The sequence below is a fragment of the Malaclemys terrapin genome, chromosome 4, assembly GCF_027887155.1.
Source record: "Malaclemys terrapin pileata isolate rMalTer1 chromosome 4, rMalTer1.hap1, whole genome shotgun sequence".
In the NCBI taxonomy this organism is placed as follows: Eukaryota; Metazoa; Chordata; order Testudines; family Emydidae; genus Malaclemys; species Malaclemys terrapin.
This window is the reverse complement of record NC_071508.1, coordinates 149808202-149835302: the sequence shown is the minus strand read 5'-3', so window position 1 is coordinate 149835302 and position 27101 is coordinate 149808202. Positions and strand designations below refer to the sequence as shown.

Sequence of the window (27101 nt, the reverse complement as noted above, 5' to 3'; positions counted from 1 at the left end):
GAGAAAAAGTCTCTCTGGTGATATGTCACTACTTTGGCGTTATTAGTACTGCTCTGAACATCAAAAGATACCAAGTGCAAGTTTTTATTGCTCTCCCATCCTTCATTAATGCTGATGCTTGCTAGCTGGAAATGTCTTATTTAAAAGCATATAAGGCCCCAACCTCACAGTCAATCCATGCTCAGAACTCCCACTTGACTTCCAAGTGGACTCCAACTGGGGCACTCCCATAGGACCAGCGTATTACAAACAAGTGAAATCACTTACAAATAGATAGTTAGCAGTGCCCTTGGAAAAATCCCTGTCCCTGAACGTCATGTAGTATTATGGATTCAGACAATGACAGATTATGACACAAGAAAGCGACTCTCGGTTAAGCCCTTTTCGTGAATAAGTGCACATAGAGCAACAAACACGCATACCACTTAGAATACCTTACCTGGAAAGAGGCTTTATTGAACATAGCTGTAAAATTGTCTCTTCAGTTGAATTACTGAATTTGCACAAACATTTTTCTACAGAATAAAAAAAAATCAAGCCTTGTAATTGTTTTACTGCATCTTGTTGTGCTTTTTATATTAATATTTGCAAATGTTATATTTTGTCGTTGTTTTTAATATTTGTAACCCAATTACTTGCATATCAGTTTTTTTTAATCCTAGGGCATTGAACATATAATAAAATAATCATCATCTTTAGACAAAAGTCTTTTTTTAAATGAAGTTAAAAGCTGAGATAATTTAAGGAAAAAGGTTTTCAAATTTTCATAACCCACTGAATAAGGGAAATTTACAATGCATTGGAAAACTGGCCGGTTAAAGGTATGGTAGGTACTCAGGTAGCTCAAAATCATTTTTACAGGTTTTTTTTTTTTTTTTTTTTTTGTAAAAGTGTCTTTTTTAATTATGCTAAAATAATAAAATAATATTTCACAATCTGCACAGAGTCTGACTAACGGGCAGAGGCATTATACCATCCGTGTTTTGAATAAAGCCAGATTTGCAGGCCCCCTTTGTGTTGGCGGCCCCCTTTTTGTGTTATTTTGTATGCACTGCAATCGCACACACACACCTTCTCGTCTCTCTAAAGCTCGGGCCAATTTCTTTTCAAATGGAGGTTAGAGTAAGAAAATCCCTTTTGTGTTTTACCACCTGCTGCGCTAAGTACATCTTAACAACCTTTTTCTCTGGTTGACCCACTTGATCATCTGGAATAAAAAAGTGCTGCTCCCATCTCCAGGACCAATGGAAGCTATTTTCTAATGGATAATAAGCTGAAAGGCCATGGCTGTCTGGAACATCTCGTCGGAAAGGGTCTTACGCAGCAACTTAGGTCCATCCTTCTCCAGAAGCGGCTTTGTTCCCTTGCCTGCTGTTTGCACACTTAGGCTCTGTGGTTTGTTTAGAAAATAGTTTGCACAAACCACATTTTAGCAGTGCAAGCTTCTGTGTTGATTTTGTTTGTTTGTTTTTTAATCAGGCTTGTTTCATTGAAGGCACTTGGTTTCCATGGCAATTTATAAAAGACGGTGGTTTGGTTTCTTCACTTCATTAGGACAGATGACTTAGTTGGGGAGGAAAGGTGTTGAAGTGGCTGCAAGCAAACTCGGATAAGCCTGTGTCATATGTAAGCCCAGGTTACACACCCTGGATAGTAATGCATGCAAAAGGAGACAGCATACAGTTATCTAGCATAGCCATGAGAAAATGAAACATAAATGTCTTAAACATCTTTGATCGAGGGTTATTCTCTAGGGGAGGTGACACCCAAAGGTGAAAGGGCCTACATTTATTTAATTCTATACTAAAAACCTTCTTGAAGGGAAAATAAACGCCAGCTCTTCATATACCCTGTTTACAGTGAGGTGTTGTTTCTCTCTCGCTCTTTCTTTTTTTGGCAGGCCATTAGGTTTCCATGGTAACAAGCAAACTATTCATTTGAAACAAAACCAGCCATGACTTTGTGCTTTGACAAGGATTTCTATAGGTCTTTTTTTCAGAGTTCAACCAGATGATGCCGTATTTCTTATAGACCACAAAAGCACCTGAAGGTCTCTTTTACGCCAGATCGCTTTTCATATGTGGTTCAGAGTCAGTTACGCTCCCATGATGCCTTTTATCCCCAGTGCTTTTTTTTTTTTTAATTTTTATTTATTTATTTTAATGTTTTGAGTCAGTCAGTGGAGGAATCTTTGGTAGTTTGTTTTTAAATGTCCATTTTACAAAGACTCTTTCTTCATGCCAATGCCTGGTGAATCTTTCATAGCCTCTGCCAGGATAAGGTCACCTTTGATGACTTAAGACAGACATGAGGAGGATCACTGGAAAAAGCCATATATGTGCTAATGTCCCAACAGCACCTGCTCGTAAATCTACAAAGAGTGGGGGAGAAAAAAATAGAATTAACAAGCAGACAATCAAGAGTTTACCACATCAGGGTAAATGGCACACTGACACTGCACAGATTGAAAGTTCCCATATGGAAATGCAGAGGCTGGGGGACAGGATAACTCACGGGTCCTGGCACCACCTCCCTTCCCCCCCACACTTTTAAAAGCGCGAGGGCCATGCCTGCCTGCTTTTTAACATGGGCATAGTTTGGGGGGAAGGAGGCTGCGTTGCCTTGGGCAGATGCAGAGTGGTGCAGGCAGGACTGCGCTTCACGACGGAGGAGGTAAGTGGCTGCCCCGCTGCAAAATCTAGCCCCTGCTGATGGTGCCAGCCTCTTCCCAATGCTTGCCAAGAGACCCAGTCACTCTCAGTAGCCCCGCCCCTGCCCTGCCTCTTCCCCCCAAGGCCACGCCCCCTGGCCAGGCTCCCCACTTCCACCAAGCTTCCAGCATTGTTGGGATAACTGGATGATATTTATTGATAAATAAGGGGACCGAGGTCAATCCTGGGCACTGAATAAGGCAGAGGTCCTGTGAGAAAAATAGTAAGAGATCATATAATTAAAGACTTTATCATAAAACCTATGTACAAAGTAATCTGTGTGTGGGGGATGAATTAAGGTTTCACAGGCAACCTACATTTGGGAATTTCCTAACTTTTGAGTGTTTGGCTTTGCAACCTTAAAATTCTTTTAGCATAGATGTGTGCCTGAAATATCTATCTATCTATCTAGCCATCCATCCATCCATCCATCCCCATACACCCATCTCTCTCTCTCTCCTTCCCTCTCTTTATTCAGTCAGATTTATCAGTAGGGTAATGGAGATTTTTATATATAATAATAATAAAACAAATAAATATATATGTGCACACACACACAAACACACGCACACATATATAATGTTTATTAATTGTAAAAGAAAAGGAGATCTATACACTTTTAAAATTAAGTACGTTATTAATATCCAAATGTCTACGGTTTAGGGAACAGATTCTGATATCCTGACTTCAGTACAGTTGTACCTTACTCCACAAACAATTCCACTGACTTCAAATAAAGACCTATAGGGTAAGGCACGGAGCAATGGGACGGTGGCTATCAGAATCTGGCTCTATATGAGAAGAACTAGTATTCCTTTAATATAGACCAGTGCCATTATATACATACATACATGCCCTCTAGCTGCACACCAGAGTACAATTTCATGGTCCTGGCCTGCCTGACTCCCATTTGGTTTTCCTTCTCTTTGCTGCCATTACATTTAAAAAACAAATATCATGCATTTTCATATTTGACTAGAGATATTTTGGCTCCAGATTTTGGTTCCAAGAAAATCTTTAAACATCTCCATCTTCACTGGGTAACGTTTTGTTTTGCTTTCTGCACCACAGGGTCTGGTTTAGAACGTGGCTCGCATTTACAGGGATGGGGAGCGGTGTAAGTATCTAGACAGCTCATCACAGTGTCTGGAGGACCCACTTACTGTTGGCTGGCTGGTCTGCTTTCATACACTCTCCTTCCACAATCGATACATCATCAATAGCAATATCACCTTCAATGCCAGGACCTCGGATCCCTTCAAAAATGAGCTGCAAAAAATAAATACGAGACAATTAACAATACAGGGAATTCATGACACATAGAAAATATTCAGCTCTATTCATGGACAGAAATTAATGTGGTATTAAAGCGCTGTAGTTAATTACTCTCTATGTGCCTTCAATCATGTACACGCACCTGTTGTACTTGCAGGTCAGCAACCCAGTAAAGGAGAAATCATTAGTGCAGAGTCTGGGCATATGTTAAATGTAACTTGCTTTGTTTACAAGTATACAGCAGGCCTGGAACAGCATGTAGGGCTAGCCTGTCTTCGAGGAGCCTCATCCCAACACCAGTGACTAGTTCCAGGGAACAACTCTGTCCCCCCACAAACCAACCAAACAAAAATCAGCAACAGCCAATGGCAGCACAGCATGTCATCCCAAGACTGGACATTTGCTCGTCGGCTGCATAGCACCTGCGTCCCTCAATGGGAGGCACTCTAGAAATAAAGGTATGATGGTAGTCTGGCCCCAGACAGTAAAGGCATTTCAGATAATGAGCCATGAAAAAAGGAAGGCGTTAGCTAGCTATACAACAGGCTTAAACATGAGTTTGCCCTTCTGTGGGAGGTCTCTTGGCATTACAACTTATTACTGCACTTGACCATGTTCCGGGGAAGACATGAGGGTGCGTCAATTAGACAGAGTCCAAAGAAGCTCCTGGGTAAGATGAGATCAGTGGTTCTCCATTTTCCCCAAACGGTTCCACCCATTTCCATACGGCGACACCCATCTCATCTAGCTGGGATCTAGCTGGGATCCCCTTGCTACTCAGCCATATGGAAAGGACAGGGTGGTCTTAACCCCCTGGCACCTGTTTGCAACCTGCCCCTGGTGGTCATTAGCCCCAGTCTCAGAGAACCTATGGAACAGACTGGTGTTGTATTTAGCCCTTCCTACTGAGAGATTCCAGAGAGTCACCTGGACACTCATTCACCCACTCTGGGGTTCTGCCAGATTCCATTTGGCTGATGGCTTTCTCACTGAGACAAGCTTGAGAAAATATTCATTGCAAGTCACTGGAGGACATGACTGACATTATGTTAGCACCACTGCTTATTGGGGTATATGTCCATCATGGCATGGCTGGATACTGGTCTCTCAGGAAAGCACCAGGTGTCAACAGCACTTCCTGTTACTGCTTTGGCGAAAGAAACAAGCAGATCCTAGCTCAAAGATGAATAGCGAGAGGCTATTCCCATCCTTGTGATGGTTAGCACCTCTCCAGTGTAGATGTTACCCCTTGTTTTCAGGGCACCTTGAGAAAAAAAATCAGACTTGGTCTAGTGTGTTCTCAGAATACGAGAATGGTAAGCTCCAACCAAGGAAAGTAAGTGGTTGAGGAAAAAGAGAGCAACTTTGTGAGACAGTTAGAGGCAGATATCTGTATTACTTCAGCTGGAGAGGAAAATTATCCCCGTTTGGAGATGTCTGGCGTGTAGCAAGGTAGTTACTAATATTTACCATAATGCCAGGTATTAATGATGGATTACTACAGTACTGTAGAACCATGAGAAAATGTATTCAATAGAAACTTCAAAGTCTTTCTGTAGAGGTGAAGGGAATTATGCAAGACTTATTTTGCAAGGAATCGAATTCACACTGCTATCCTTTTGAAGTGCTTTCAGTTAACAGAGATGACAAGTTTTAAACTTTCATCGACTACAACATATGCATGAAACATCATATGGAAACACTGTGGCACTGCTACAGAAATTAACTCTTGGGGGTTGACGTTTAATTCTACGTGGAGTAATTCATTACATTTAGTAATAATCTAGTTACAGTACAGATGTATAGAGAACACTTAGCCGGATTCTGCTGCCATTGATTTCAGCAGCAGTCTTACCAGTGATTTAATGGGGCACAGGATTGAGTTCTTTTGACAGGTTCCATCTTTTATTTGCTAATTAATACAGTTCAGTCAGTGTTATGCAATGAGAATGTGCAGCTTTCATTACAAATGTCCAGCAAGTCCTCAGTTCCCAGTGAAACAGTGCACTGCATCGCGCAAGAGGTGCTCGGCACCAGGCCTGGATGGGCACAACCGTATAAATAATATTCAAGCACTACGATGTGTCAAAATACCAGATCACAAGACATTATGCTGTGCAGAAGCAGATTTTACTTTCTTTATTAGACTTGATTGCAGTACCCATGCCCTCAGCAGTAGACACATGCCCTACGTTTATTAAGCCAAATTTGCTCTCTAGGCTATTGCCAGGCAGGGCTTGGGGATGTATTTGAAAGCTGACTGGTGCGCCTTAAGTCACACGGCAAGTTCTGTGCACGCAATGCTAAATAAACTTGAAAGCAGCACATTTGTAGTGGATGACTCCATCGTCATTTTACTGAAGTGTGATATTGTAGGTTAATTACTGTAACAAGGCAGGCATTAGTGTAACCAGGAGAAGTCATTGGGAAAACAGCAAGGTCTTCCATTTTTAGCCCACTGTCTGAAAACAGTGTTTCCAGTAATTACCCTCTCATCACATTTTCCCCACTCTAACACTGATACTAGAAAGTATTCTGCTTGAAAGGAAAATATCTTTCTCCTCTTTTCTCCCTCTCTTGGCAGACTGTACAGAACCTATCAACCGGATTTAAAATCAAATCTCTCCTGGTTAGGACAAGCTCTGCTTCAAGACACCAAGAGCTCTATAAACAAACATACAATAGGTTGCATTTAATTAAAGTCTGCTTTTGGCAAGAAGCTGCATAGGTTTCAAAGATGGTTCCCTATTAGCCAGGCTGGCCACTGGCTCAAAACAAATCATCGCAGAAGAGTATTGGCAATGCATGAAGCACAGTCTAGTGTGCAGCTCGTAGTTACTTGCAGGACGTGCCAGATGATCACAATCCCCTACCAGTCTCTAGCAAAAGCTATTATCCGTGTCTGTGTAATTTTACACAGCTGTTGTTAGAAATGCTGCATTTAGCAGAAGAATAGCAGGGCTTACAAATATACTGAAGGCCACTTTACTCTCTTGACAAGTAAAATGGAAACTATTCTTTATATTGTCCCATCGATCCAGGGAGTCTCAAAGGGAATTTAGCTTTTAGTTGCTTTTTTCCAATAGATGCCAGGCTGGGCGTACTTCCCTGGAGAGACTCCTGAATAGAAGTAGAAACCAGCCCAATCAAAATCCCAAGTCCGAACGCCCCCAAACGTGGCCAAGATTTCAACCTGGATCTAAATGTGGATGTTCAGACCACCCTTAATTGGAAGCAATGCTGCCGCGGGGCTCCTCTTTTATCCGTAGGGCTGGTCTGCACTGGCAATGTGAAAGCGCTGGCAATGGCAGTGTTTTAACGTGGCTTGTGTAGCCGCGACACAGTGCGGGGAGAGCGCTCTCCCTGCGCTCTAAAATAAACCCACCTCCACGAGGGGCGTAGCTCCCAGCGCTGGTGCACTGTTTACATTGGCGCTTTACGGCGCTGAAACTTGCTGCGCTCGGGGGGGGGGGGGGTGTTTTTTCACACCCCTGAGTGAGAAAGTTGCAGCGCTGTAAAGTGCTAGTGTAGACAAGCCCTAAGTCTTCTTGGGCCCTTCTTATATTCCCAAAGCCCAAGTAACAATTGTAGCCAGCTTTGAAGTCTATTGCCAACATTTCATTTGGGTCTAAGATGATGATGTTCTCAGCCTGTTTCTAGTAGCCGAAAGTCAAAATAATGAAAAAAGGGATCATCTCATATAGACTCTCATAGACGCATAGACTTTAAGGTCAGAAGGGACCATTATGATCGTCTAGTCTGACCTCCTGCACAACGCAGGCCACAGAATCTCACCCACCCACTCCTGTAACAAACCCCTGGCCTATGTCTGAGCCACTGAAGTCCTCAAATCGTGGTTTAAAGACTTCAAGATGCAGAGAATCCTCCAGCAAGTGACCCGTGCCCCACGCTGCAGAGGAAGGTGAAAACCCCCCAGGGCCTCTGCCGATCTGCCCTGGAGGAAAATTCCTTCCTGACCCCAAATATGGCGATCAGCTAAACCCTGAGCATATGGGCAAGACTCACCAGCCAGACACCCAGGAAAGAATTCTCTGTAATAACTCAGATCCCACCCATCTAACATCCCATCACAGGCCATTGGGCATATTTACCGCTAATTGTCAAACACCAATTAATTGCCAAAATTAGGCTATCCCACCATACCATCCCCTCCATAAACTTATCAAACTTAGTCTTGAAGCCAGATATGTCTTTTGCCTCCACTGCTCCCCTTGGAAGGTTATTCCAGAACTTCACTCCTCTGAGGTTAGAAACCTTCGTCTAATTTCAAGTCTAAACTTGTGATGGTGCAGCCCAGCAGAATGAGACCCTGACCTTGTCTGGCATCCTTGTCGGGGGCTAAGTGGAGAGGACATGGACTGATGGGAATGAAAACTAAGCCACAACTATTACCCTAGAGATGGCCCATCCATTCTAGCTGAGGCACGTGACATGCAGCTTAACTGTGTGCCTTGGGCAACCCCTGTGCTGTACCTGTTCTGTGGTGAAACAAAGCATTTCATTCCCCAGAGCAGCCTGTCCATCTTTCACAGTCTGTCAGTCTGTTCCAGGCACTACAATTCATGTTATTTGTGTGCACGCGCATACTATTTGTTTATTTATTGACAGATCCATCCTTTAGTGTAAAATATCCATTTGTTTCTGAAGAATTAAATGAATCATGCTCATTATTCTGGACTAAATCACAACAGAGGTTTATAAGCCTAATTAGATGTTGGAAGGATGAAATCTTGCCTGGCTTTGGATAACTTCCAAAGCAGTAAATTAGGGAGATAAAATGGGTGAGGTAATATCTTTTATTGGACTAACTCCTGTTGGTGAGAACATAAGAACGGCCAAACTGGGTCAGACCAAACGTTCATGTAGCCCAGTCTCCTGTCTTCTGATAGTGGCCAATGCCACATGCCCTAGAGGGGATGAACAGAACAGGTAATCATCAAGTGAGCCATCCCCTGCCAGCCATTCCCAGCTTCTGGCAAACAGAGGCTAGGGACACCATCCTTGCCCATCCTAGCTAATAGCCATTGATGGACCTATCGTCCATGAATTTATCTAGCTCTTTTTTGAACCCTGTTATAGTCTTGGACTTCACAACATCCTCTGGCAAGGAGTTCCACAGGTTGACTGTGTGTTGTGTGAAAGACAAGAGAAACAAGTTTTGGAATTATATAGAGCACCTCAAGTCACCTAAAGAAGAGCTCTGTGTAAGCTAAAATGCTTGCCTCCCTCACCAACTGAAGTTGGTCCAATACAAGATATCACCTCTCCCACTTTGTCTCTCTAATGTACTGGGACCAACAGGGCTACAATACTGCAAAAAGCCGTTAATGCTAGTTGACACAGGTTGCACAGGTGCAAAACAAAGTCACCTTAAAACAGATGCAACCACTAACTGAGCGTTTAAACTTTGTACATTGCAATTTTTTGGGGAGGGAGGTGTCAAAAACTGAAAATGTTCACTGTTTAGGTTTTCCAACTAAACATTTTCAAGAAAAGCAAGCACTTTCTGTGAAAATTTACATTTAGTGGAAAATGTTTCCCTTGAAAAAAGTTGAGATGGAAACATTCTGCACAGACATAAATACGGCATGTCTTGTACTTGTCTTCCTGGGTCTGTTTTTTTTCATATAACAAATAAAAAAACCCTGTAAAAAACAAATCAACCAACAAAACGAGCTAACTCATGAACAAACAAAAAGACTCTTCACAGAGTTTTAATCTAAAAAGAGAGAACAATGAAGCCCACCAGGAATGGATATTACATGAAAGGCATTCACATACGGTGATGGGTGGCAATATAAAACTCTATGACAGGCATGAACACAGTAACTGCTGTTTTCTGAGATATGAGTCCCTATGGGTGCTCCACTTCAGGTGCGCACGTGCTTCTCGAGCCCTTGATTGGAGAGTTTCCATTAGCAGTTTGGCCTGTGCATATTCCCTCTGCCGCCTCATGCCAGACACCAGGGTTATATAGGCATGCTTGGGCAAATCGCCTTCAATTCCTTCTCCACCTCTTTCATATCCCGTAGAGAACAATCTGAAGCAGAGGGGAAGGAGGGCGGGTGGTGGAGCACCACAGAGGGACACACCGTGAAGAACCCCAGGTACTGCACAAGGTGAATAACTTCCTCTTCTTCTTTTTTGAGTGGTCCCTCCATGGGTGCTGCACTTCAGGTGACTTCTGAGCAATACCCCCAGAGGGAGGAGGGTGCTTCGGAATTGAGTCTATAACTGAAGACAGTACTGAAGTACCAAATGCTGCATCAGATTGGCATGGACTAAAGTGTAATAATTTTGAAAGCGTATGAGGCCCAGGTAGCAGTTCTTAAGTAATGATGTAGGTGTTTCTTGTGATGTGATCAATTGTGCTATCACCTGCTGGGGAGGAAGAGCACCATAACAAAGGATAATACCTCCAGATAGCCATCTCAATGGTCTCTAAGCAGAGATCATGGACCCCTTGGATCTATCCGCGAAAGAGGTGAACAGCCCGGGTGACTTTTGAAAATGCTTGGTCCTATCTAAGTAGGAAGCCGGAGCCCTTTTAACATCCAATATATGAAAACAGGACTCCTGCAGAGATCTATGTGGCTTCGGAAGAAACACTGGTAGATGAATGGAATGGTTAAGATAGAACTCCAATAAAACTTTAGGTAAGAATTCAGGGTTTTGATGTAAAGACCTTTTGTCCTTAAATAAAACTGTAAAGAGGGGGATCTGCCATCAATCTCCCCAAACCTACAGGCCAATATGATGGCTATTAAAAATGGTTTGAATGGAGGCCTCATCAGGTATTTGAGTACCAGGTTGAGGTCTGAGGTTGGAGTAGGGTCTCTAATCTGGGGGTAGAGATTCCTGAAATCTTTAATAAGCCTAGATGATACTGGGTGAGCAAATATGGATAAATCATTCTACCAGAGGATGAAAGGCTCATATTGCAGCCAAATGGACCTTAATCAGACTAAGTGATAACTCTGATTTCTTCAGATCCAACATCTAGATAATCCAGGATGACTAGTAGTGTCACAGATTCAGGCAGGAGGCAGCGGCAAGAACACCAATGGAAGAATCTCTTAAATTTCTGCAGGTAACTAATATAGGTTGACCTCCTAGTGTTCCATAACATCTATTGCACTTCTGCAGAGCAGGAGAATTCTGACCCTGGAAACCAATGAAGAACCATGCCCTGAAGTGAAGAAACATTAGGCAGGACTGTGGCACATGACCCACATCCTGCAAGAGGAGATGAGGTTTGGGAGCTTACGTGACAGTTGGACACACAGGTGAAGCAGGTAAGTGTACCAAGCTTGTCTTGGCCAGGTCAGCTCTATAAGGAAAAATGTTGGCACTGTCCTGACTGATTTTGTTCATCACCTTTAGTATCAGTGGTGTTGAAGGAAATGCACAGTGCAGACCCTTCCTCCAAGATAGAAGATAATCAGTCATGACCCTGATTAATTTGCCCCCGACGAGGGGTAGGAAATGAAGGCAGGCATTCCTGACAGCCCCGAGCTCCAAGAGATTTATGTAGAGACTGGTTTCACGAGTTAATCGCCTGCTTGAGTCATGAGGGCACTGAGATGAGATCCCCATCCCAACAGTGACATGTCTGTTGTTAAAGTTACTGATGGAGCTGGATGACCAAAAGGCCTGCACAGATGTTGGGTTGGTCTTTCCACCAGTTTAGGGAATTCCTCCCTTGTGGAGGAAACATCACTTGTTGTCCTATGGCGAATAGGTCATATTGAGCCAATCCTGGAAAAGCAGAGGTGTAGCCTTGCATGATCAGTCACAATGGTACAAGCTGCCATGTGCCCCAAGAGCTGAAGACAATTCCTTAGTGTGTTCTGAGGAATCCCTTCAATTGCCCAGACCAGACCTGAGAAAGTCACAAATCTGTCTAAGGGAAGGTAGGCCCTGGCTCTCAATGAGGGGGGAAGGGGTGGTTGTCTGGGCTGGGCAGGGCATGGCTGGGCTCTGGGGGGGGAGGGGGTTCGGGTATCTGAGTAAGGGGGGCCCTGCGGCTGGGCTCTGGGGAGGGGAAGGGGGCAGAGACACAGGAACTGGGTTGTCATAGCGGTTTCCTTAACTTTCTGCTTCCGGGGGAATTTGTGTGCCTGTATTGTTACAGACAGACTCGCTGACAGGTATTTTGAAATAATTACCAAAATAACTGAAACTGGCGTGATTATGTAGTGTTATTTTGACACTATAATTTGCAGAATTTTGCAGAATTTTAACATATTATGTGCAGAATTTTTAATTTTTTGGTGAAGAATGCCCCCAGAAGTAAAACGTGGTTGCCTAAAATTAGGCACCTAAGCCCATATATCAACTCCTAAAGGAAGGAGACTAATTTTCAAACATGGGAGAAAGGATTTATAAACCAATGGGAACGGCAGGTGCTCGGCCTCGCTGAAAATCAATACTTACAAATTTACATATGGGTTTCGAGGCCTAATTTGGGGCACCCACATTTGAAGACATGGGCCTTGGGGTACTTGCGTGGGATGAGAGGTTATTCGAAGGATTATGTTTGTCAGGCATGGGTAACTCCATTGAACATCCACTATTGGAGATACAGAAACGGAGGCGGTTCTGCCATAGGGCATCCTTCATAGCAGCCACCGAAAAAAAATTAGACAATAAAGATGATATTCAGACAGGGTAGTTTGGTAGCTCCACAGACTTCAATGACTATCCCCAGTTTAAAGGCACTATGTTGATTTACATCCAGGGACGACTAGTGACAGCAGCTGAGGATCAGGAAGATTGTGTCCTTAAACGCATCCTATTCAATGCTGGAAGTTCTTCCAGCTAAAAGAACCATTTTGGAAACAGCTCTTTGTGTGCGCCAAACTATGCAACGTATTGCAGCAAGGAGCTCGAAAGCAGCAGTAAGAAGACTTCAAGGAAGTTACAGCTAATGTTGGTCACACTGTCCCTACTGAAATGCGGTTTGAAAGCTGTTATGATGCAGACAGCAGGTAGTGTTTCATTTTTATATGCTCTATTCTCATTTTACTTAACATTACATAAAGTATTTGGTTATTTGAGAGACACGGTGGGTGAGGTAATACCTTTTCTTAGACCAAGTTCTGTTGGTGAGAGAGACAAGCTTTCAAGCCACACAGAGCTCTTCTTCAGGTTATTTAACAGGCAGAATAAGCATTACATAAAGACTGGTTCTAAGCATTCATAATCCCTTCATAATCTCTTCACCAGCAAGGCTTCGGTATTGGATATGTGGATTGGGAAAATGTAAAAGAAATCTAGGAATAAATTAACCCATTAACAAGTTTTAATTTCTGTGTCAGAGGATACCGTTTACCGCAGACAAAGATTCGTTTCAGTTCACGCCCCTTAAATTTAACTATAAACAACCACAAAACTTGTGAACTGACTAGATACAGATCTTGCTTAAATGAGTAGTAAATATTTCTGTGATGCCCCTCTGTCCACATTTTGGCATAAGAATGCTGAAAGGTGAGGGGGTAATTAGAAGTTAGTAGCACAGTGGGATAGGCAGGCAGAGAATATCTTCCTGCTTTGAAAGAAATAGAAGGAAGGTGAGGTATGCTGCTACCAAGACTGGGTCCAATGGCTTCTCTTTTTGGGGAATGCAGCAATGAGATGCTCTTTTAATCACTGTGCAGATATCAAAATGAAAAGTAACTTTATAAAAACGTAGATAAATCATTATGAACAGGAGGAACCAATATCGACAACTCTTTTTGTTGTTTGGAATATTTCTTAAAGCACCAGCCCCCAGAGTCATGTGATTTTTGAGACTCTCACTTTAAAACATTGTAATGTAAAATGCACCGGGAAAGCAAGTTCAGGGTCAGTTTCTACTAACCTGCCAGAAATGAACATTGTGACAATGGGAGCTAGGCATACTGACTGCAGAGTTACATACCATGTGACAGGGAAGATTAATAGATCAAAAAACATCCATGAAAAAATCAAATAGTCCTTCACCTCATTCAGCAAAATATTTAAATCTGGCTAGTGAAAAATGAAAACTAAAGTTCAAAAAACAATTTTGAAGGCATTTGCATTTCAGAGGTTTTATTAAAAAAGCAATTCTTCATTTATTCAAACATTTTCACAATTTATTATTTTTTTTATAGAAAATGTTTCTCTTCTCCCCCCCCCCCCCCCCCCCCCCGCGATTTTCAATTTTTTGGATCTGCTTTCCTCCCCTTCCTTTCTCTTCCTTTTTTATTTTTCCACTGGAAAAGAGAAAAGTAGATAAAAAACCAGAGATGATAAACACAAAAATAAAAACCAAACACATTTTTCTCTTTTTATTTTTGCTGAAAAAAGCCTGAACATTAAAACGAAACGACAATTTTCTGAGTGCCAAAACCCCTGTTTCCATAAAAAAAATGTTTTCATTCAAAAATTTCAACCAGTTCTCCCTAGCAGCATGTGCTGAAGTTCATCCTTTTTTAGCAAAACTCTGAAGTGCGGAACTAGGTGCTCTGCTGAACAGGACCAGACTGCTGAATCAGGGGTTACGGCAGTGGTTCTCAGCCTTCTGGGGCTCAGGACCCATTTGTAAATATCGACAGCCTGTGGCAACCCAGTAAATAGGTTGGGGGGCCGGGACGGGGGGCAGATCCTCCCCTTGGGGAGAGGGCTCACAGTGCCTACCCTGCATTCACCCTACAGTGCTAGCTCTGGTCTAGCAGGGCTGGCCTTGGTTCCCTGCTCCGGGCATGTGACCTCCAGGGTGGCAAAATTGCTCAGGTTTGGCCCCATCCCCCTCACGGGGGCTGCTGGGCCACATTTGTGTGTGTGGCCCTGGCTATATCTCGGCACTCATCTGCCTTCCCCTCCCCACAGTCTTTGCTCCGTTCACATTTTCTGGTTTACCACCTCCTCCAGGTCATCCTTCTCTCACTGTTTTCTTCCCATCCTCTTCCATGCTGCCTTTTATATGTTTGGAACAGCCTGTAGGGGCACGGGCACCAAATAACTTTCCTTCTATCTCTGCCCCTTACTTTGGCAATGAAAAATTCAGGGTCAGGATCAGGAGTAATTGCCAATCCATGTTTTCAGGTTAGCAGACTTGGAGGTGCATACCATTTGGAGCCCAGAACCATAATCATCCTTGGCGAGTAGGATAGCTTTAAAGAGATAAGGTTCATTTGTGCAACTTTTACGCGGGAGAGGAGTTTCTCACTCGAGCAGCTATACTGAGTTCACTGGGCCCATTCATCCTCGTGAGTATGGATAGCAGAGTTGGGCCCATTTTTTGCAGAAATCTGTACACATCTCATGATCAAATCAAGCACAAAGTTTGTGACAAACTGCAGCAAGCTGTGCAATTCTAATGAATGCTGTGTGTATCTTTGCAAAGTCGGGAATTTCCTACAGGGAATGCAGCTGCTTTGTCACCTAATTGTTACCAAAGATTCAGAGATAATTTCTCTTTTTGTGGCGAAAACATACATTTCTAGGGATTTGATTGTGTATTGCTCCTTGGTCCCCAGACAAATTACACATGAAGCAAACTTTCTATTCAAGTTGCTCAGCTAAAAAAAACATGTTTTACATAAATTGATAGCACCATTCCCAGCTGAAAACAGATTACTATTCCAGCAAGGGGTTGGCATTCTGACATTAAATATGCATTGTTAATCTCTGTGATCTGCACCTATTTACAAGAGGGAAAGCAATTATCTGTCCAGAAAGCAGCTTTCAGAGCTGAAATGAAGCTGTGAAATGCTGTGTAAAAAAAAAAAAAGCAGAAGTGTAATCAGGCCACTTGCTTGATTCCCCCATCAGTGTCAAAGAGAAGGCTCTATTTCCAGTATATGCACCAGACAGCTTTACGCTCCTCGGCCTTACCTGAAATGAAGTGGTGGGGTGTATATTAACCCGGGCCTGGTTCCAGTGCTGTCCCTTATTCCCACTTGAAGACCATACTGGATTTTCTATTGTGGTCTGTCCCTTTAACCGCAGATAAACATTCAAGCTTCCTGCAAAAACACCCAGTAACAACATTAGTCAGTTTGGTTCTTTTGCACAGATAGTTTCTTTGTAAATAGTGTTCAGGTGTGTGCAGATTCCAAGGCAGACACTCTTTGCTACAGGTAACAGTCTGTCTTAATGCTTTGCAGCCCCTCCCTTAGGCATTTGCCCCGTTCCCATTGTGACACACTGTACCTCAAAGTAGCACCCTGGAGCCCCCTTATTCACCACTGTCATATAATTATATGGTTTGTACAATGCCTGGCTGGTAAGGTATTTCAAAAGTCTTGATCTGTTGAACCTTAATATCCCATTGGATTGTCTGTGCTGTCATTGTACGTGAAGTTATGAAGTTTTGCGATATGTGCTACTGAAGTACGTTGTGAGGTTGGGAGATGCCACAGCCAGCTTTTCAGTAAGGACAAAGGAGCAGCTATGACTGGCCAGACAATGGCCCATCAAGAAGAATCCACTCTCTGAGAGATAGCTTGGAGAGGGCATGTACCTAGATGGGGACTGTCTGACTAATGGGGACTGCATGATCCCCACGTCACGGCAAGGATCTTGCTAGCAGATGGATGAAAGTATAAAAGAGGGACTGTGCAATCATCACTTGGCCTTTCCTCCCCCGGCCCCATTTCAACTCCTGGAAGATCCTCTGGAAGACAACAACTTTGAACTAGGGAGATTGGTCCCAGTCTGTGTATTGAAGAACCGGGAGCTGCCCGTAACGTCTGTTAGGTGAGAGACTGCTTGATTCCAATCTTGCTTAGTCTGTTTAAGATGGAATTTAGGCTGCATTTCTATTTTTATTTCTTAGATAACCAACTTTGATCTCCAAGTCTGCTACTTATAATCACTTAAAATCTCTTTCAGTAGTTAATAAATCTGTTTGATATTTTACCTAAAACAGTGGGTGTTTGGTTACAGTGCTTGGGGGAGCTCAGCTCGGATTACAAAGCCTGGTGCACGTCTACATTCCTTTGAAGTGGCAAACTTATTAACAAGCTTGCACTGTCCAAGGGAGACTTGAGCAGTGCAAGATGGTATATTTCTGGGGTGCAAGGCTGGGATGATTGGCGGGTGCCTCTCTCTGTATGATTCACGGGTGGCTCAAGGGGAATTCCTGGAATTTTGCTGGGGGTGGGGCTCCACATGCTGATGATCGCAGCGTCTGGAGGGATTTTGCTGCTTGTCACTGGCATAGCATTGTGTGAGAGCGTCCAGGCTGAAGAGTTAAGGGAGCACAAAGGTCCCACAGATTCAGGTTGTACCCCAGGGTCCCATCACACCCATATGTCTCCCTTAGGTATTCTTTATTCATTCGGTCTTTGATTAGGAATGTGACATGTTTTTTTCCTGCCGTTGCAAGTGACAAAATCATAAGTGTCACATAGAATTTGGCAGGATTTAAGAAGTCACAAAGTTCACAGACTCGGTGCATGTTTCTCATGCGCTTCCCATCAGACACAGCTTTCTCCTGCTGCCTGGAGGCTGGAGGTGTCCTTTATATACCAGCCTTTAAAAAAAAATCGTTTTTGCCTTGATTTGAAAAAGTTCACAGCGTCAAAGCTCTCAAAAGCCACCGTTCTCTAGGGATGCAAAGAACAGCAAAACCTTGAGTAAAACACGTCCCCTGGAACGTTAATTATGTAATTTCTCCAGCACCCTGGGAATGCAAAGTACAAGTTAAGTTTACAAATAGACCTCTTTTCTGAGAGACACCTGCACAATGACACAGCTCAAAGTCACACAAAGTTCTGGTACCTAGTACAACTCACTGCTTTGAAAAACACAAGGTTAGATTTAAAAAAAAAACACACACAATGGAATGAAATGCGAATATGTAAAAAGCAGCAGGAAATGTGCCTGCAGCCGATGGTTACACAGGCACACCAAGAATCAGACCCACACCTTACCTTCAAACTGGGTGAAATGTGCCTTAGTGCCTGAACAGTTTTTTTTTTTTTTTTAACACGGTAGCATTTGATTTTTCAATCGAAAGGAAGAGAGAGAAGCAGTGGGGAGGAGACATGGACTTTAGGTGGACACCCTGTCTCTCTTCAAACACTCAGTGGGCAGGGCAACTCAGCTAGAAGGGCCCACAAACATCCAGAACGAGGGGGTGGCATGCACTGTAGCTGTTTCTGCAGCTGTGTGGGAAGTTTGGGCCAGCAGTCATGCAGGTTTCACACATGTTCACCATCTGTGAGATGAGCCAACCAGGCTCAGCATTGCGGGAAGGGTCGCCTGGCTCTTGTGAAATAAGAACCAGCTCCAAACTGAATGGGAAGCTCTTGTAAGATTCACGCCAGTTCAGCGACAATAATTCTCCAAATTTTCCTGCTTGCTTCTTCACTGGTCCTGGGTGCAAGATCTGAAATGAGGAAGCCTCCAAGGCTAGGCAGAAAGAACAGCTATCGTTAGAGATTTCAGCCTGGCTAGGAGTATGGTAGATTAAAGAGAGTTGGGATGGGAAGCTGGTAAGCTTCATAGCCCGGGTGGATGGGTGGGAAGAAAAGAATCCAAGGGCTAGGGAAGGTGGGGGGAGGGAACTGGATGAGGGCAGTAGTTGGAAAGAAGGGTGGTGAGGAGATCTCCTGAAGAACAAAGGGAAGGGGAGCCAGGAGGAGGAAGATCCACCGAAGGTAATGCTGACACATAAGTCAACAAGGAAGGGTTCAGAGTTAGGGGCTCCCAGGGAAGAGAAGGTCTTGAGCAGACAAGAATGGCTTAGTGTGTTAAAAGCAGTAGTGAAGAATGACTATGGAGTGGAGACCCGTAGAGCAGGCAAAGACAGCAACGTGCAGTGAGTCTTGTGTGGGCAGGTTCAGGGCACATGCCTGATTGTAGGGGATGAAGAGGACAGTAGGTGCATGTTCCAGGATGTTAGAGATGAAGGGAAGCAGGAAGTTAAAGTGATAACCGGGAGAGGAAGGAGGGTCTAAGTGAGGTTTTCTTATGGGCAGGGAAATGGAGCAGAATTGGAGCAACCAGCTAGAAGAGTGAGATAAGTTGCCAGGGACTGCAGGTATGGGAGCAGTTAAGGGAGACATGGATTGTTTAGTACAAGGTTGAGCAGAACTGCAGGAAGAGAGTGTGGTATCCTAAGGCTTGGGTGCTTTCCAAACAACTACTGGAGATACATTAGAGAAAAGCCAGCCCACCTATGACTAGTCACAGCATGAACTTAAATTTATGCTAGTTTAAAGAAAACTATTACATATAATTTTAATTTTCATGAAGATCCAAAATAATGCCAATAGCAAGCAATGCACCAATGTTGTTTCAATGTATTATCCACTAGTGCTGGGAGATACAGATTGTGACACACAGCTGGGTGGGTAGGACAGGCTGATCCGGGGGGAGGGATAGCTCAGTGGTTTGAGCATTGGCCTGCTAAACCTAGGGTTGTGAGTTCAATCCTTGAAGAGGCCATTTAGGGACCTGGGATAAAAATCTGCCTGGGGATTGGTCCCACTTTGAGCAGGGGGTTAGACTAGATGAGGTCCCTTCCCTCCCTGATAGTCTATGATTACAAGACTCAATTATTTAGGCCATAGAGGATGCTAAATAAAAGATCATTCATACGACCACCAAACTCTGTCATGTAGTTCAAACTAATGACAAGAGGACTACATCTTTGAGCATTCTTGCTTAAAAGAACAGGTGTTACTTCACCAGCTATGTTCAGGCCATCTCGATCAAGCTGGCAGCTTCTTGAGTTTATTTACACACACCTACCTGTGTCAGCCCCAAATGCATTTGCAAATTTGATGGATTCAACCTGCAGTAAACACCTATTCTTGAAATGTATAACTTGCTGCCAGCCATGGTTGTGCATACTTGCAGAACACCACAAGTCCTGCATGTAAGACTCGTTTTAAAAAATTGACCCATGGGGAACATTTCTTTTAAACTGAGAACAATTCTGACCTACAGGAAAATGAGCAGCCAAGCGACTCTTGAGCAGATAAAACAAATTGCAATGGAGACATGTTACATTGTTGCATAAAAATAAATCAGAGGAGTTCATGTTTTATAGCATGGGAACTCTTGAGCTAACTTGTTGAAGGTGAGGAGAAGCTTTAACGACTGTATTAGCTTTTCGGTGGCATCCATTGGACCCTATCTTACTGAAATAGTGACTGTCAGGCAATATTCTGGTACACTGTTGTTTTTGTTTTGGTTTGCCAGTCTTTCAATAAATACAGACTGACCCTGGTGCCTCTTTGCTTTATTCCTTGTTCCCCCAACAACACGGGACTACACTGAGAGGCTGCCGTCGATCAAGTAGATTGGAAATAAGGTGATGTAGGACACAGACCGACTGCACCACTTGTGAAAACCTGTGGCACTTTAGCCCTGGCACTGCTTAGAGAGTGTGTGCCACTTCATTGTTCCAGTTACAAACGTATGAAAATATTATTGTGGCCCAAACCTGCCAAGTGCCGATCACGTTACACTCTCACTGAACAGGAGCTGGAGTTACAGGAGCTCAGCACCTCACAGGAGAGAGCCCACATGAGCAGCCGTTCGCAGAGACAACAGACACGAACGGTCTCCTGTCTGTATTGCCAGGGATAATCAACGTTAACCCCTCGAAAAGGTGGACATGCAAAGTAGATGCGCCCTCGTTGGACTGGCAGTCAGGAGGATGTGAGCATTCTCAGGGTTAATTCTGTATGATCTGACAGGAACTTCTCATATGATTCGCAGTTTAAAGCAACGTATATTTGGGAGTAAGATTAGAAACATAGTTCCTAGTTCCAAACATAATTCCATGCCTGCTTTTCTCTTGGGAGTTAGGCTTTAGCCTAACATTATAATGAATTTGGTAATCTCATACCCTCATTTCTCCACAGATGCTCCCTTTTCCCTCTTGGCCATTATACCAATAGTAGCGTGATTGGCAGGCTGGCTCCAGAGGCACCCAAGCCCCGACAAGCAGACGGACAGCTCCTCAGGACTGAGATGTGTGGCAGAGCTTTCTCAAAGTGGTGCTATTATTTCTCTCCCATCCTGAGGAGCACTAAACTCACCCGTTTTTCAAAATGGCCAAACCAAACCTACCCGTCTTACAACCACCATCAACTGTTGTCCTCGGAATCCTCTGCCATTTGGTTGGGCAGCTGTGCTGAGGGCAGAATTTGGCCCTGTCACAATGAGCACACACTAAACTTCTGTTAAGTCTCAGCAGAGAAGCCAAGGATTGGGCAGACATGGAAACTTCCCCTGATACATGGCCCCTACGCTAGGCTGAGCAGCACCGGAAAGACCAATGATGTGATAATGCTTTGGACAGAAGTCCAAAGGGATGTCAAGCTGACACCTTACTCAACTCTACCATTACCTTAGAAAATGCTGGCTACTTACACGCCTCACTGTATCCTTTACTGCCCAATTTCCATGGGATTTTAAGTTTCTTTGACTGATACTCACTAAACCCGATGCGGCCTCAGCATCTCTTGCCATTATGAAGAAAGCTCTGACGAAGACCTGCCTTGGGGCTGCCTCGAAGTGGTTAGTCATGCAGTGGCAACTAACAAAACTCCTTCAACTCCTCTGCTTTATTTAAGGGCTAAATCCTACCTGGAGGTAGGCAGGAGAGTCCAAAAGGAGCCACTAACATGCATCTGAGGGAGGGGGTTGCCCCGAAAAATGTAATTTTGGCAATAATAACTTGAAATCACCTTGATGCTGGAAATCCATTCAGACACATTCTGATGCTGTGTTCACTTATATGGGGTTTTCTGGGATCTAGAGAGACCTGCCTTCTTAATACATAAATATATATCGCTGAGATACACCAGTGTCCTTCAGATATGGCATGTACGGCATTAAAAAACAAAAACCTACTTCGGGCTGTTTCTTTTGCTTTTTCATTTAGGGCCAGGACCAGCCTGCAGAAATCCATCCTGGGATGTTGCAACAGCCATCAGAAGAGAGTTATAGCTGCTAATCAACTGACCCCAACCCTCGCCTCCCCACGGCAGGGGACTCAAAATACTGGTGTAGTACCAGCAAAGTGCTTACAGCCCTTTCTCTCTGCCATACTTGAAAATGCCCTTTCTCAAAGCCACATTCACATGCACTTAGAAGGGTTTCCTGTTGCTGCCCCATGCTTTGAAGGGAGTGGTTCTCTACTGCCCCCAAGCGTGGACTGTGCTGAACAAGCCCAAAGTGATGAAGGTGCTAATTGGCATGTCTTATTATAAACTGTATTACCATAGCACCTGGCAGCCCCAGTCACGGAGCAGAACCCCATGGTGTTAGGTGCTGTACAAAGGGGTTACCAGTTAGATGCTGCTGACCTTTCCTTTCTCGGTAAGATGTGGGTGTTATTTTTCCTTTAATAAACCATAGTTTCTCCTGTAATTTAAATGACAAGATCGTTGGGTTCCTCTCACCTATGTGCTGTCCGTACATGTGATAGTAGAAACTAAAACAATATGCTGTGTTGGTGACTCCATAAGGGTTTTTAGGGGCTACGCTGAAAACAGGACTCAGAAGCCTGGCCTTTTCTCCTTCCAGCCTCGGGCGTGACGTTTCAATGTACATGTAGAAACCTAGAAGAAGGCCAGAACAGAAATCGTTAAGTTCAGTCTTTAAACACACACACACTCTCCCTCTCTCTCAGAGTACGGATGCTCTGCACAAGAACTGTTACGAACCTTGAACAATTTTTCACATTCATCTGACACCGCTGGGCCTTGTTTGCTGCACTTGACCTGCATAAATCCCATGTGCTTCCACAAACAAATGCTTCAATGAGATTTTTTTTCTATTAACGGTAAAAATCTCTGCTAGTACTTCAGTACGCACAAGCAACAGTAAGGCGATAAACCAGTGCGTATACACAAGAAAGGGGGAAATTATTTGTTTAGGTTCCAGATCTTAGTCTTAAGGTGGCAAAGTGTCTATATGAATAGTGAAAGAAGAATTATTTTTAAAATAATGAAAAATTTCTTCATGGCATCGCTTCAAGGAGCCTTTTCGATAGCCCTACCAATCACAGTTCAAAAGCCCATCCTCCATGAAAGAACACATTATTCAATGATCCTGATTCTAGTCTATGTCAGCATTATAGATACAATAATGACTTGCTCAATAACTGTAACCAAGCACAGTCAATGCAAGCATTACTGTGTTTGGTAGTGCAGGTGGGGTGTGGAATATAAAGTAGTCTGAGCGATCACAGTCCTGCACGGTAAGTCTGAAAGTCACCATTCGAATACATACAGAAAGCAGAATCCAGCACTTTAGTTAACAGGGATGACAGATTTCAAATCACGCCCTTTAGCAGGATTCAAAATGAAGACAGGACAATGAAACTTTTAGCTCTCACAATCTGCTAGTAAGAATTTAAATGACTACAAGCTACAGAATGTTGTAGGAAGTTTGAAATATACATCACTACAGAACCTACTGTCTGAAACTGATCATCTTTAAAATGGCATTAGAAATGGTAACAAACAGGACTGGTCAGGAGGCACAAAGTTTGGTTTTAGATACAGATCTGACCTCTGTATGTAAATGTTCCGATGCAAGATTTTGCTTTGGGATCATCTTTATTAAATGTTATGGAGTCTCTACAGAATTAACATAGGTCAGTATTTTCATCCTAAATACTGCTGGGTGTCATTAAGAAAAGACAAGGCTTTGGGCCTCAACATGTTGGGTAGATCCTCAGTGGAGCTATGTTGATTTGCATTAGCTGAGGGTCTGTCACTGCAGAAATCTAAGCTATGTTTTACCTTCTTTGGAGCCACTTCGGTCTGCATTGGGTCCAGTGTTTGGGGTATATTTTGTGTCTCTGGTGGCAGTGCTTTGTTTCGTCCAGTCAAAATTATCCGTATCATCTTGAGTGAACAGACATATGTTGCCATCTTCAAATCCACAGTGAAACTCTCCTACAGCCAACACAGTAAATTAACATGACTTCAGTCACTGTAACCATTGTATGCGTAACTGTCAAAGGTCTTGAAGTGCAACAACCTTTTCAAAGGACAATGGTCACTATTAACATTGGACATTGGACATTTTTTTGAAATCCGGGTAGAATATCAAGGATGTGTCTTCCTTTACGATCGTTATTTTATTTATTATTTTAATTGCTAAAAAATACACCCGACTATCACTCCAGGCGTACGTGTAAACAGAAAACATGTACAGATCTTATCAAATAGATCCCCCTCCACCATTCAGCATTAGCCTTCAGCCCTTCTTAGCCATACCACCCTTCGGAAAAGCCTCAGAGAACAGAGAAGCATTGCAGCATGCCTTTAAGGCCAAGAGAGTTGGACTCTGGTTTAAGGAGGAAGCAAGGCTTACAATCAAAGACTTTAACTGAGTAATTTCCAGAGGTCTCCTCCTGTTTACACTGTGGGACTGTCAACTCATGCGACTCAGTGTATCGCAGCTGAGTGTATCGTTATTACATGAGCACAGAGTTGTACTCTTGGGTAGCCAGGAACCCAAACCATCCAAGGCTTTGGGGCCTGGATTCTCATCTCCCTCCCAGCAGTGTAAGGCCCCAAGGCACCTGCTGAACTTTATGCACACGAGCAGTCCCAGTGAGTGCACTGCTCCAGTGAAGGCCAATGGATGTATTTCTTCACTGTCCCTACTTCTGGCCCCTGTGTGTTTGTTACAACCTCCTCCATGGGTGTGCATTTTGTACTCACCACGTGGAGTAGTGCGCCACTGGCCTCCAGAGAACTAGAGCTGGGCAAATAATGGATGGTTTGGTTCCCTGGCACATCCACATTTAAAAAAAAATAATAATAATTTTGGGTCAAACCAAAACTGAATTAAAAAAAAAATGGAGTGAATTGTTAAGCCCCAAAAAAAGTTGAGTCGAGGCAATGTTAAAAGTTTCATTTCAATGCAACTCCAAAAATTCCATGCCAATTTCGGGGATTTTGACCAAAGCCAATGAAGACTTCATTTACAAAATGCATCAGGTGGGGTAGGAAGGAGACCTAACTGATAATCTTTAGCACAGTGATAACCTTTAGCCTCCTGGCATATGGGAGAGCCACATTCTATGCCCCCTACACCTCATATGAAAAAGGGATTTGAACATGGATCTTCCCCATTGCAACAGCATGCACTAACCATCGAGCTAGGGGTCTCTATCAATTTCTCATGTTGAATCTGTTCCGTTTCTTATCAATAATTAAATAATCATTGAAGCAGGGACTTGAACTTGGATCTCCAACATTCCAGGAGACTGCTCTAACTACCAGTTATAGAGTCATTTTCACATGTGCTCGCTGGCACAACGGCTATTTTGACAAGTTCTACGTAGGACTACTCAGGGGTGTTAAGTCGAGCAGGTGTCTAAATGTTTGCAGGTTTGGGAGTTGAAATATGTAATATAGCCACTCAGGTCAGTGATGTTGTACTGTGTCAGTCAGTCAGCATACAGGCCCTTGGAGTTGGAGCTAGGTTTGGGTAAGGATCCCAAAGAATGGAGGCCAACCTGAAGCTGATTTGAAATAATCTAATACTCAAGTCTGAAAAATTAAGCTTGAAATTTCATCCCAAGCCCCATGGCCATTTTGAGAGATTTTTCTGGTTCTTCCTCAACCCGTTTCTGGTTAGGCTAGGAGGACAGTAAGAAAAGTGTCTACTTCATAGTACTGAGCGTGAAACATTTCCCTACAAAACCAGGTTATCCCAGACACATATGTCTACTCCCTCAGTACAATGATCAGATTTACTTCTTTTCTCAGATAAACCCACTGAGTAGAGTCGAGTCATCACCATTTGACTGTAAGAATCAAGTTAACTAAAACACAATCGCTCAGTTGACCTGAAAGGATTGTTCACCATCAGTATGACTCAGAGTCAACTGTACATTTGTTTAATTATGAAACCCTCCCCTCACATCATTTTGGAGTCTAATTTAATAGAAAACTTGCAATATACAAAATCGTTAAATACATGAGCACCGTCACAACCACAACAGAGAAGAAATCTGAAAAACAGTTACACACTCTGTGGAATCCAATAACCCGAATAATGATGCATGCAAACTGATGCCAATTAGCATCTGCTGCTTCATATCTTAGCTCACAAAAGAGTAGACAGCGACACGGACAAAGCTCATGAAAGAAGCGGTGCAGTGCGGGGCAGATGAAGGACTATGAACAAAATACAAGCTGAGCAGGTCACCTTTAGAAATGTATTTTACACTGATTTGATATTAAAATAGCTTGTTCCATAAAGTTACCACCACCTGATGGCCGTTCAGTAGCCATATGTACACTACACTTGAACCCCAATGCGATCGATGCAGCAGCATCAATTTAGTGGGTCTGGTGAAGACATGCTAAGTCGATGAGAGAGTGCTTTCCCGTGTACACTGGGCTCCCCTCCACATAGACAAGTCCTTACTATAGCTCCCAAGGTGCTTAGCTGCCTTAGGAATATGACAGATGGATGGAAACTGCAGCCTCTGATCCTTGTTTATATTGTGCTCAAAGGACAGGGTGTTGCTAGCAGGTGCCGTGGAGGATGGGATGGGACTGGCAACACTTCCACGAGGATCCCCACTACAAAACCTGAAGGACAAGCTAATGCTATAGAACACGTTAATTTAGATAAATTTGGCATTAATTTGCATGGGCCCCTCCCACAAATCCTCCCTCAAGGTGATTCAAGGGGGTCTCCTGACAACAGGAATCATGCTGATGAGGGGCTTGAGAGAGCCAAAAGTGGCCAAACATCCAAGCAGATCTCAGACAAGCCACAGGCTTCATGGTCCCAACCCACTGCCACTTGTGGGGGCTGTGTGTGGGCCCTCTCCCCTCTCCACTGACCCAAAGCGTTGCATTAATAGCGAGCTCTGAAGATGGAAACTCAGAGTCGCCAGTACCTTACACACGCTGCTCTTGCACAGAGTGATACAATTCAAGGATGAAATATTGCTTACGTGACAGCTAACCAGAGTGGAAAATGAGTAAAATCTGATTCAGCTCCTACAACAAGCTGAGTTAAACCCAAAGTCAGCTTCACTGTCCGTCTTGCCATTTCTAACTCTGCTGCAGTAGTTTAAAGGCTACATTTGCACTTTGAAGCATGTTGCAGAAGGTTCATTTA

At 43.5% G+C, this 27101-nt stretch overlaps 1 protein-coding gene across 3 annotated transcripts in view; it reads right to left on the bottom strand.

Annotated features, from left to right (window-relative positions):
* Positions 1 to 431: 431 nt before the first annotated feature.
* Positions 432 to 27101, bottom strand: part of MDGA2 (MAM domain containing glycosylphosphatidylinositol anchor 2) — a 615965-nt gene continuing 589295 nt past the window's right edge. For all 3 annotated transcript variants that reach the window (XM_054027277.1, XM_054027279.1, XM_054027276.1), the window contains 5 exons: positions 23750 to 23905; positions 22403 to 22561; positions 15870 to 16000; positions 3875 to 3980; positions 432 to 2371 (listed from right to left, as the gene is read on the bottom strand). In XM_054027277.1, the coding sequence (XP_053883252.1) occupies positions 2283 to 2371; positions 3875 to 3980; positions 15870 to 16000; positions 22403 to 22561; positions 23750 to 23905 (641 nt within the window). In that variant the 3' untranslated portion in view covers positions 432 to 2282. The remainder of the gene's footprint in view (positions 2372 to 3874; positions 3981 to 15869; positions 16001 to 22402; positions 22562 to 23749; positions 23906 to 27101) is intronic.